The sequence below is a fragment of the Biomphalaria glabrata genome, chromosome 5, assembly GCF_947242115.1.
Source record: "Biomphalaria glabrata chromosome 5, xgBioGlab47.1, whole genome shotgun sequence".
Classification (NCBI taxonomy): domain Eukaryota; kingdom Metazoa; phylum Mollusca; class Gastropoda; family Planorbidae; genus Biomphalaria; species Biomphalaria glabrata.
In genome coordinates, this window is record NC_074715.1 from 13,454,220 (window position 1) to 13,464,815 (window position 10,596).

The following is a 10,596-nucleotide window of genomic DNA, read 5'->3' on the forward strand; positions in this document are numbered from 1 at the left end:
GAGACGGTGATAGACAATGCTCACCTAAAGAATATGCCTGCCTATGGCTGGATCTAGATCTGATTCTAGGACTCTAGACCAAATGTTATCTTTCAGTTCGGAGAACATTAAACTTTATTAGCAACTGAGACTCTAAATAAATCTAGATCTTTATTTTTTAAAACAATTTTTAGACGTACCAGTACAGCCCACTAAAAGTATATACTAGTTTGTTTAGCGCCGTAGGCCATCCATAGCCATCTCATACTAGCATAGCCTGCATAGGCATAGGACTCATACATACTTTTTACATAGGTTAACAAACTGTGTGAGAAGTGTAACTAATAAGTCAAATAAGTGACATAAGTCTTAAGTCATAACTGTAATTTAGTGTAAACTTAAAACTGTAACTGCAAAAATTGTAAATTGAATAAAAAATTGTTAATATTCAAGTTAATAATAATATTATTGTAAGTGCTCTCTCAGTCTCACTCAGACTACTTCAACTTACTTGACTCTGACTGACAGTGGTGACAGAGGGACAGTCTGAATGTCAGTGACATCAAGACTAATGCTAAATAGTAAATTTATTATTATTTTACTTTATATAGATCTATTTCTAGATATCTACTCTATTATTAGTAGCCCTACATCTATTAATTTAATACTCTAGATCAAGAAGTTTGCGGTTAAAGGATCATTGATCATAATTGATGTAATAGACAAAGATAAAAAAGGACATAGATCTAGATCTATATTGAATTTGAGGGCTAGAAAATCGTGTCATCTGTCGGGTAGCGTTGTAATGCGAGCTATTTTATGTGCAACTTATACTTAGAATTCAAGGAAAGTTGTTTCATTAGATTTAGAGGATACAATGCAAATCATGGGCCAATGTGTTATTCTTATGAGGTGCCTTTCATCTAGATTCATGACTTACAAAATAAAAATGAATATTATATGTAAAGATTGGACTAGGTTGCGAATAGTGATCAATGTTTCTTCTTTGAAACTGTTCTGTGGGAAGGGGTGTTTCATTTGATAATATTGTTTGTATATATATATATGTGCAGGGAGATGGAAAATTACAACTGATGGGCCTAAGAAGTGTTTGTGCATTTACTCTATAATAGGATTTGTAGGATGAAAGAGATAACAAAAAAGGATATAATTTGTGGGCTAGATTTTTCTGATCATCACTGAAGGATGAATCAATAATCTCTATAATTACACAAATTATGCTATTTTCATAATTTTTATCACCCACCTCTTTGGGATTGCTTTAAAAAAATGTTTAAACAGCCTTCTAGGTCATAGCTCAAGATTTTGTGAACCAACATGTATAATATTTGGAATAGAATATATAACAAATAAATTTGCATTTGTTGTTCTCGATTTTATATTGGCATTAAGAGCATTTACATAATCATATTTATGAAGATTCTATAACTAAATAGTGTATTCTTATTTCTTCTATAGGTAGCAAAGCTTCCACAGCTCAATGACTCTATCATTTGGCCGATGGGGGTGGAAAAAGAAATTATAAGACCAGGAGATGGTGGGTATATATATATATCTAATCACTAATTGTTAAATAATTTAGATTAGTACTTTTTATGCTACATGTGCTGTAGATGGATCTTTATTCTTTCAGTGGTCAGGCTTTAAGATTGTGTTTGTGAGTCTTCATGGATCATTCTCATTTCTGCCTGGTTCTCCTGGTCTGTAGAGACACTATTAGTGATTTATGGTCTAAACTGACCAATCATCATCATCTTTCCATGCGTTCCTCATGGAACATAGGGCCTCAGTAAATACATGCCACTCTCCATGGTCTCTTGCTAGCTTTTTAATGGCTTCCCAGCTCTTTCCTGTCCTCTAGGCTTCATCTAGTACACTGCATGGCCACTTTCTTTTTGGTCTTCCTCTACGTCTTGTGCCCTGGGGGTTCCAGACCTTTCTAACTCTGACCAATACAATACAATCTGTCCTCAACTGGGTCAAGTAAATCCTGACATTAAAGCAGGACCAGCCTTATGCCCGACTATTTGATCACCACATTTCCACAAACTTGGCTGAGTTGGCATTGGTTCTTTATCTTTTTTTTTTTCAGGTGTTTGTATATTAACCCAAACAATTTTTTTTGTTTGATATCTTGTTATATTGTAGCTATTGGACTTGTCAAATAAATTCCTTTTAATGTTGGCTGTATTTATTTTGATAGTAAATCTACAGCATTGTTTAGTTTCTAAAAAATTTTTTAGTATTTATGCATGAGCAGACTTAAACTGTTATCATACATTGTACAGGAGCTAGCTCCCTATAGTATTAAATTAGCATTCCAATGATCTATTGATAAAAAGTTATTATATATTATAAAGTTCCAAACCATTTGCAATTTAGCTTAATAAGAGCATGCATATTTTTTTTTTTAACAAAGTTCTGAATGTATTCATTTTCTAGGTGCCACTTACCCTAAAACTGGTCAAACGGTTGTGATTCATTATACAGGTCAGAATTCTTTTTTTTTTCTGGCTTTTGCTGGTCTAAGATAATATTAAGATTACTAATAACTATATTACTAATTTCTTTGGCAGTTACATAAGTTCTTCAAAAAAAAATATTTTTTTTAATGAGAAAAGAAACATTGATTTTGTTTTCAGCATCATTAGTTGATGGGCAAAAAATCGACTCATCTCGAGATCGAGGTAGCCCCTTTAAGTTTTGCATAGGCAAGGGTGAAGTGATAAAAGGTTGGTAGTTGTTTAGTTTTCATGTTATTCTTCATTAATTCTCTAATAGTTATGTTTTCACTGTGTTTTCTTTCGTTCACCCATGGTCACACAGCAACTGAATAAATTAATTGTTACGGTAACTTTATTAATTAACTACAAGCCTGTATTAAGATCCTAGGTCTACATGTTCCTAACACATTATAAAATAGAAAAAACCAGATGATCCAAGAAACCATGCAATCAACAACTATAATAATACAGCCATTCAGTCTGTCATGAGTAGTCCTCCCCTACAGGTCGCTAAGGTCAGACAGTAACACACACACACACTATGTTTGTCATCAATGCTATTACATTTCTCTTCTTAAAAAATGCAAAAACAAATTTACCAAAATTAGACAACATAACAGTAAAATCAAAGTTCAAACAGTATTCACTGTGTAAGTTTTCAAAAGCTTAGAAATCCATCTTAAATCTTTAAGTTTTCTTTTACAAATTCTTATCATCACATCTATTGTTGAAGTTATCTTTCCTTTTTTTTTTTTTTTTGTTCTAACACACTTTCTACATCATAAACATCAATCATGTTATTCAATTTTGTAAACATTTTTTTGTGCTTCTCTTGCAGGCTGGGATGAAGGTGTTTCCAAGGTAACTTAAATTTTATAACATCTTTAGCAAATTTTAATTGTAGGACTAAGGGGTGAAAGGGTCTCTTGTGACCATTTTAGGGATGAAAGGATCTTGTGGGACCTTATTTGTAGGACTTATGGGTGAAAGAGTTCCTTTTAGAGAAATAATGTTAAATTGTCTGCTTCTTTATAAAGCTGACTTCAAGAAATAATGTGAATTCAAGTTTGCTATTTTTCTATGGCCAATGTTAATGTCACAGTACTCTCGTTGTTGGAAGTGCTGGAATATGTCACAGGTGCTCTTGAAGATTGTTGAGATGTGCTAATATTGTAGATCTTTTCTTGAGATGTCAGTCGTTACAAGAAGTTACTGTGATGTGCCGGGGATTCTATAGATGTATATCTCTTATATCTAAATGCTATCTTAGAGATTCAATAGACGAAGATCCTTTTAATTCAAATACAGAACTTTAATTCGATAACTGGGAATCACTGTATGTACAGAATATACAAAATAGACTTATCCAATAAATGTCTACTTTCAAAGTTCATTAATGAAATATATTTAGAATAATACTAGATCTAATAAAATACAAGACTTATCACTGCAAGTTATAACTCAAAACTAAAATACGTCTTATCTCTATGAAAATTTCTCCATGACCGAAAATTCTAGATTCCGTGTTTCCTTAGCCTCTTCTTTGACGCTTGCCTTTAACCAATCAAATTATTTCCTGTCAGATGTCACGCTATTGATGGACGCGTGTCAGCTTTCGTCATGGGAAATTTTGACACTTGACACGTGCGGTACTGGGCATAAATAGGTTAAGTTTATTAAACTAGACTTTTGTTTATTTAAATTGATACGTGACAGTTAATAAAAGCCAGTGCAGAAATCAAGTGCTTTTACTTGTTTCTCATTCATTATTGGGGTGATTAGAACTTAAATTTAAAAAATGTGTCTTTTAAAGGGGTTTAACATTTTTGACTTAATGCAGTTTTTGGTTGTGTTAGCCCTTAAAACACCCTTCCATGGAAACAGGTAAACTTAATATCATCTGACCCTAGACTTCTAAGTCTTAGAGAATTATTTAGCTTAACATTATCTTCTTGCACTTTCCGAAGAATTTTTTTTTTATCATTAAAATATTCTAAACAATAATATTTCAGATGAGTCGTGGGGAAAGAGCAAGGCTTGTGTGTTCTCCAGATTTCGCATATGGAGCCAGAGGCTATCCTGGTGCATATCCTTTTTTTTTTAACAATTCTTGCAAACTCTTCATGAGTAGATCCTAAAACCTACCTGGGTGGGTAGAGTAGACATGGGTATAGAAAATGGCTGCAATAATTTTCCTAGAAATAAATTGTTGACAGTGTTTATGTTCTTTGTTAGTAGAAGTATTTCCCTTGGCAAGAAAAGGTGTGTAATGTTGGTGGTGTTATTAAAGAGTCTTATAATTCTGGCGTTATAGCGTTAGCATTATTTATTGTTATTAAGTGTATCATTCTTAAGCTAACAAGTGGTATATGTAAGTAAACAGATTTATTGATTCTGTTCAAAGTAATTATGGCCATCCTTTTTGAAAGATATGCCTTATGAGCTAAATAAGAAAGAACTGTTTCCATGGAATGAAATAACAAATTTAAAAGAAGAAAAAAGGGTAAAAGCTGTAGACCTTTCATTACCACAAATCAGGGAATCAAGGATAAGATAGATGGTTTTTGAGCAATTAGATTCGTTGGAGCTCAAATGTCAGGAAGGCTTTGAGAATCTGTTGAAAGTTTCTTGTCAAGAACTTGGCCAAAATGTGAAGATTTGAAGCAGGAAGAAAATCATCTCATGGAGTTTGATACAGAGTATAGGATAATGGATAAGAAAAAGATAAGCTGTTACCTGAGATTCTGGCCTTCAAGTTACTCAGAAAGGCAAGAGTTACACAAACTGAGAAGATACTAGTTCTGACAGGTATGAACTTTGCTAATCAGGAAACGCTGTATGAAGAAGCAAAGGCATCTTTAAAAAAAAGGTTCAAAGGTATAATGAAAGAACCCCTGCATGTATCAAACCTGGCAGAATAGGTGGAGGATGATGACAAAAGACTTGAACAGTTAACTAGTTTTGGCAGACAAAATAAAGAGCAGTTGAAATTTATCAGTAAGCCCATAGTGGGACATCATGGTGGTACTATTAAACAATTAAATGGTGGAAGTTAGATTAGAAGTGTAGGTCAAATAAATGGTGTAGGCCATAAGAAAGGTGAAGGTCAATCAAGGCATTGTTTGATGGCAGGTCACTCAGTCAGTTCAACAAAGTAAGAAAAGTTAAAATACAAATGGTCGAGATGTTAATGTTTTGACATGTATAGCGTGCAGGTTATATAGACATCCTTTATCTCAATATTAAGACAGTTTGGAAAATCTGACAAAGAAGGTGAAAGTTTTAGAGGAGGTAGAGGAAACTGGGCCAAACTAAAACAGTTGGTAAAAATATCTCTAATCACCCAGAATTGTATTGTTAGTCTAGATCTATTACAAATTTAATGACGTGACTGATCCAAACTAATTGATACAACAACGCATTATATAATCTTTATTTATTTTTAAAGAATTTTTTTTTTTAAATGTTCTTGTTTTTTGCTGTACTGTATTGAGATTTTTTTCAGAACAAGTTTTCTCCACTTTACTCTTAAAGGTAGTTTAAAAGTAAAGTGGAGACAGTTGAAGAAAAGTTGTTTCAATTGAAATGATGTTTAATTGTATCAACAACTTTGTTTTTCAAATGATATTCAAAATTGTGTTTTTCTTAACTCTTACCACTATTCCCAAAAATGCCACCTTAATATTTGATATAGAACTGTTAAAAATGGAGTGAAGACAAAACAAAACAAGATGTGATGACGGCTGCTGGCTACCGCAAGCAAAGAGTTGTTCAAACGGATGGTTCCTTCTTCTCATTGATGTTTTAGATTTAGATGTCTCTAACTCTTGCCCTGAACCCGCTACTAAATTTTATCATCATTACCCCCTAATTTAGTTTCACTTTATTGACCCAACCATACAAAAAAACATTTTTTTTTCTTTTTTCCCAGTTCACACCAAAGATTTCAATTCCACCACTCGTACCCTACCCCCTTTTTTTTTTCATTTCTGTTTAAGCTAAGCTACCCACCACTGTGTTGTTGTTTTTTTTTTGGTTCAGCTTATTTCTTTTTTTTGTTTTTTTTGTTTTATTAATCATATCACATTCATTTATAAAATGAAAAAAATATTATTTTGGGGGGATACGATTTCAAATATTAATTTATCATACAAGAAGTTTGACTTGGTGTTACTTGCTAAAAGATGACATCATAATTTATGTTAATTAATATTGTACAAACGTTTTGCTTCAACTAACATGTTTTTGTTTATTAAATTTTTCTTTAACCATTAACTCTTCAGTATTTAAACGCAAAATTGAAGAAAATGAAGTACTTTTAAAGACAATGCATTTAAAGTCACAACCAGAACTGAGTTCAGAAAAAATTAACATTTTCTTGTGCTGTATACGACTGTCAAAAAGTTTTTTTGTTGTTTTTTTTTTCGGTTTCATCTTTAAAAATTTAATGATAATAATCCCAAGCTATCTAGAAAAGGAGAGGCACGCTGGTTGTCGCGAGTGATAAAATTTAGTCATCAATTTTCGTTCTGAATCACAACTCTGTTGAGCGCTGAACCGTGATCCCAATGCATTGAAGAAATACTTTCATGCAGAGTTACTGGGAACCAATAGGTGGGCTTGGCCCATGTATTTTCAAATTCTATCCTACTTCACAAGGATTTCTGCTAAATTGGAATATAAAATACATTTCATTAAGTCTACGAAAAGTGTTACTGTCACATTGCTAGTGTGATTAGACTTGTTAAAGTGATTTGTACCCTTTTTTTTATATATACAATTGTGACTTTCTACAGCATAAATTGTTTTAATGCACATCTGAAAAAAAAAATAATCATATAATTATACATTTTTGTTTTATTTATTTTGCTTTTATGTACCTATAGATCTTAAATTCTTATTTTTAAACTGCTTGTTTTTAATGCATCAATGTTGTTTATTTTTGGGTTTAATGCTATGAGTATATTGAGATTCTCCTAATAGCCCATAGCAAACTGAATATTCTTGTATTTTGACTTCACCTGCCTCTAGGTATAAATTCTTAACTACATGGACTAAATTGGACTAACCGTGATTGCCTCTTTTTTAAAAAAAGACAAACTAAAACTTAATTTATCATTGACAGTCCTAAAAGAACACTGGTGAGAAATTGTGGTCATATTTTTTTTTGGTCATTCCATTGCTTAAGATTTGTTGTGATCAGTTCTATATGAAGAACAAGTAATTACACCACTGTAAGTGCAGAAACATTTTAACACAGAAGTTTGTGTGTGTGTGTGTGTTTAATCATGTTTAAAAGTAGTGCAAATGACACATACATTTGCTGTTGTCTCTTTTAAGACAATTTTTTTTTTTTTGGTCTGTGAGTATTATTTGATTTGTGTTTTAAAACATGATAACTATTGAAGACTGTTTCAGCATTTGAGACTTATAGAGAAAGCTAATTACATGAAATTGGAATGAATTATTTACACTAATGTTAAAGATATTTACACATGTGAGTGGTACATTCAAGGACTAGTCTACTCCTTATTGGCTTCACTTTTTTTTTCTTTCTTTAATTTATTTTGTTGTTTTCTGTAACTTATGTTGAGAATAAAGGAGAAGAATTATAAAAAGTTGTCAACAGAATATTGGGGCACAGTAAGGGCAATAATTCCATGTCAGTGTTGAAACATCATCATGAGTTGTGTACCTTTGATTTTAAATGTTCTTTTTTATTTTCTTCCTTCTGTGATGACTAGATCTGGCTGCATCCACAAATGCTTTGTGTAGCATTGTTTTACTTTTGTTCAGTCTTGCAATACATAACATACTGAATTTTTTTTTTTTATTTCATTTTTATTTTTATGTAATCCCAACTTTAACAAAGACATTCAAGACAGAAGACAAAGTGTCCTGCATATATCATATACCGGTACAAGTATTTTGTAATTATTGGATTTCAATATAATACTTTAAAAGCATTATAACATTTATGAAAAAAAATAAAATTAGTCATTGATTTTATATATTTTTTTGAATACACTCTTGTATGGATAAATGAACATCTTTTAACTATAAATTGTTCTGTCCATAGATATTAGTGTATATTATCTATTATTCCACTGGACATTTGTTGCTATGTGCCTGCATCATGATGTTTTATTGGTTTCATTATAACTCTTAAGAATGTTCAGGTTTCTTTTATTTGCTTTCAAGATACTTCACTACCCTTGTAACATGTCATGGAGAAAGTAAACAATTGTTTATGCAAGAATTAAGTTTGTTGCTAGTCTTTTCTTATCTCTTTTTTTTTTTTCTGTTCTAAATTTTAGACTTTTCATTTGAGGACATTTGATTTGTCACCACCCCCACTCCCCCCTTCCCTTTTATTTTTGACAGTATGTACACACTAAAATACATGTGGAAATGTTCTACATTAAAGAAATATTGAAAAGTTTTATAATCAACTTCATGAGATTTGTTTATGTGTTGGCTGGGGGGTGGGGGGGATTCGTCTTGTGCCAACTATTTACAAGGAACTGGAATGTCATCACAATGAATATTCATTATTGAATTCTCTTATTGGTGGCATAATGTACAGTGTAAAGAAAAGCAATATAATTAAAGGAGTTTGTCTTACAAACTTGTAGGTGGCCCCTGGGGGTCGAACTAGCACTTGACATGAAATACACACAGCTAATTAAATCAACACTTGTAGGTTGATACAAACTTAACAAATCATGTTTTTATGCAACGGTTAAATTTAAGTGCACACTTTCGAAGACCATAAGCTGCTTAGCTCTTATGTTCATAAATGTGACATTTAAAGGAAAAAAAATGGATGACCAAAGTGACGGGCTATTTTGTTTAAAGTGAAAAGGGTTAAAAAAAACATCGACCTTACTAACCGTCTCGTCCAAAAGAGCTCACCATTTTTTGTCTGGCAGTAATTTTCAGATAGTGGCATGACATCTGGAGACACCTTTTGGTACAATGGACGTAGAATATGTCTTGTAGCATTCTAGTCTTAGCACTTTACAACGCACTTGCTGGAATTTATTTTTTTTTTGTTCGCTTAATTAGGAAGCATTAGGGTTAATTAAAAAAAAATTCTATAAATCAAAAAAAAACATAAAACTATATATATTGGCCTCCTTCAGTCGTAGAACGACTATGGTTCATCTCGAACACTTTTTCATATGGCTGTTATTTAACATTGGTTAGGCCAATAATAGAATATGCATCCTCTATTTGGGACCCCTCTACTCAAGAAAACATTAAGAAACTGGAACAGACACAAAATAGAGCAGTGAGATTCATAACAAACGAATATTCACATTTGACTAGAGTAACACCTTTAGTAAAATCACTAAATTTAGAAAGCCTTCGGGATAGAAAGCGTAAAATTAAAGTAGCAATTATACATAAAACACTGAACCATAATCTTCAAATACAAAATTTAATATAATACTCTGAAAGACACAAAGATAAAGGCACATTCCTCGACCCATACGCGCTTTGTCTTATGTAGGTAAGTGGCAACGGAGATGAGGACTCAGCATATCCACAAAACTGAAATCTACAGTGCTTTAGTGCTCCATTCATTCTTATACGCATCAGATTCCTGGACCTTATATATTCTCACCACATCAAAAAGCTAAACTCCTTCCACCTTCGCTGTCTTAGGAAAATTCATAATGTAGGCTAAACAATTAGACCTAGACCTATTAGGCTATTTTAAAAGTAAAGAAATACATCAATTTAAAGAAATTTCTTTTTTCATGAAAAAAAAAAAAAAAAAAGATACTAAGAAGAAAAAAAAGGGGGGGGGGGGGTCACCCGGGTGTGTTGGGCCGTTTGGACGAGATGTAAAGCTTAGTTTCCGAACCAGTAGACCTAATTATTAAGTCAAGATCGACGAGTTTGAAAACTGGGTATTTTTAACTTCTGTATTTTAGTCTTTTTAGGACGTCCTTTTAGAACGAGACAGCTGGAGGTCACTCACAATTAAAGGCCGCGGGATACACATATGATACCAAAAGAAAATCCGCTGCCGAGGACAGACGCAGACGGTGAAAAGAACATCTAAATCGACCACCTGCGGACA

The 10,596-nt window shown here is 32.5% G+C and overlaps 1 protein-coding gene across 6 annotated transcripts; it reads left to right on the forward strand.

Annotated features, from left to right (window-relative positions):
- The first annotated feature begins 8 nt into the window (after nt 1-8).
- Nucleotides 9-8,763, forward strand: LOC106063043 (peptidyl-prolyl cis-trans isomerase Fkbp12-like). 6 transcript variants are annotated; one of them, XM_056030531.1, is made up of 7 exons: nt 9-449; nt 1,459-1,537; nt 2,443-2,490; nt 2,643-2,732; nt 3,343-3,365; nt 4,517-4,589; nt 6,163-8,763. In XM_056030531.1, the coding sequence occupies exons 2-7, from the start codon at nt 1,501-1,503 to the stop codon at nt 6,216-6,218; spliced, it is 327 nt and encodes a 108-aa protein (XP_055886506.1). In that variant the 5' UTR covers nt 9-449; nt 1,459-1,500; the 3' UTR covers nt 6,219-8,763. The 6 variants fall into 6 exon arrangements, with proteins under 6 accessions (XP_055886506.1, XP_055886510.1, XP_055886509.1 ...); XM_056030535.1 differs by having other exon boundaries at nt 9-307; XM_056030534.1 differs by having other exon boundaries at nt 9-294.
- The last annotated feature ends 1,833 nt before the right edge of the window (nt 8,764-10,596 follow it).

Bases quoted from the DNA above. Each gene is read 5' to 3' on its own strand.
- LOC106063043 (XM_056030529.1), top strand. From the start codon at position 799: ATGTGCAACTTATACTTAGAATTCAAGGAAAGTTGTTTCATTAGATTT. The intron at 2,491-2,642 runs GTCAGAATTCTT...TTTTGTTTTCAG, and splicing joins GGTTGTGATTCATTATACAG to CATCATTAGTTGATGGGCAA. The intron at 4,590-6,162 runs CATATCCTTTTT...TAACTCTTACCA, and splicing joins AGCCAGAGGCTATCCTGGTG to CTATTCCCAAAAATGCCACC.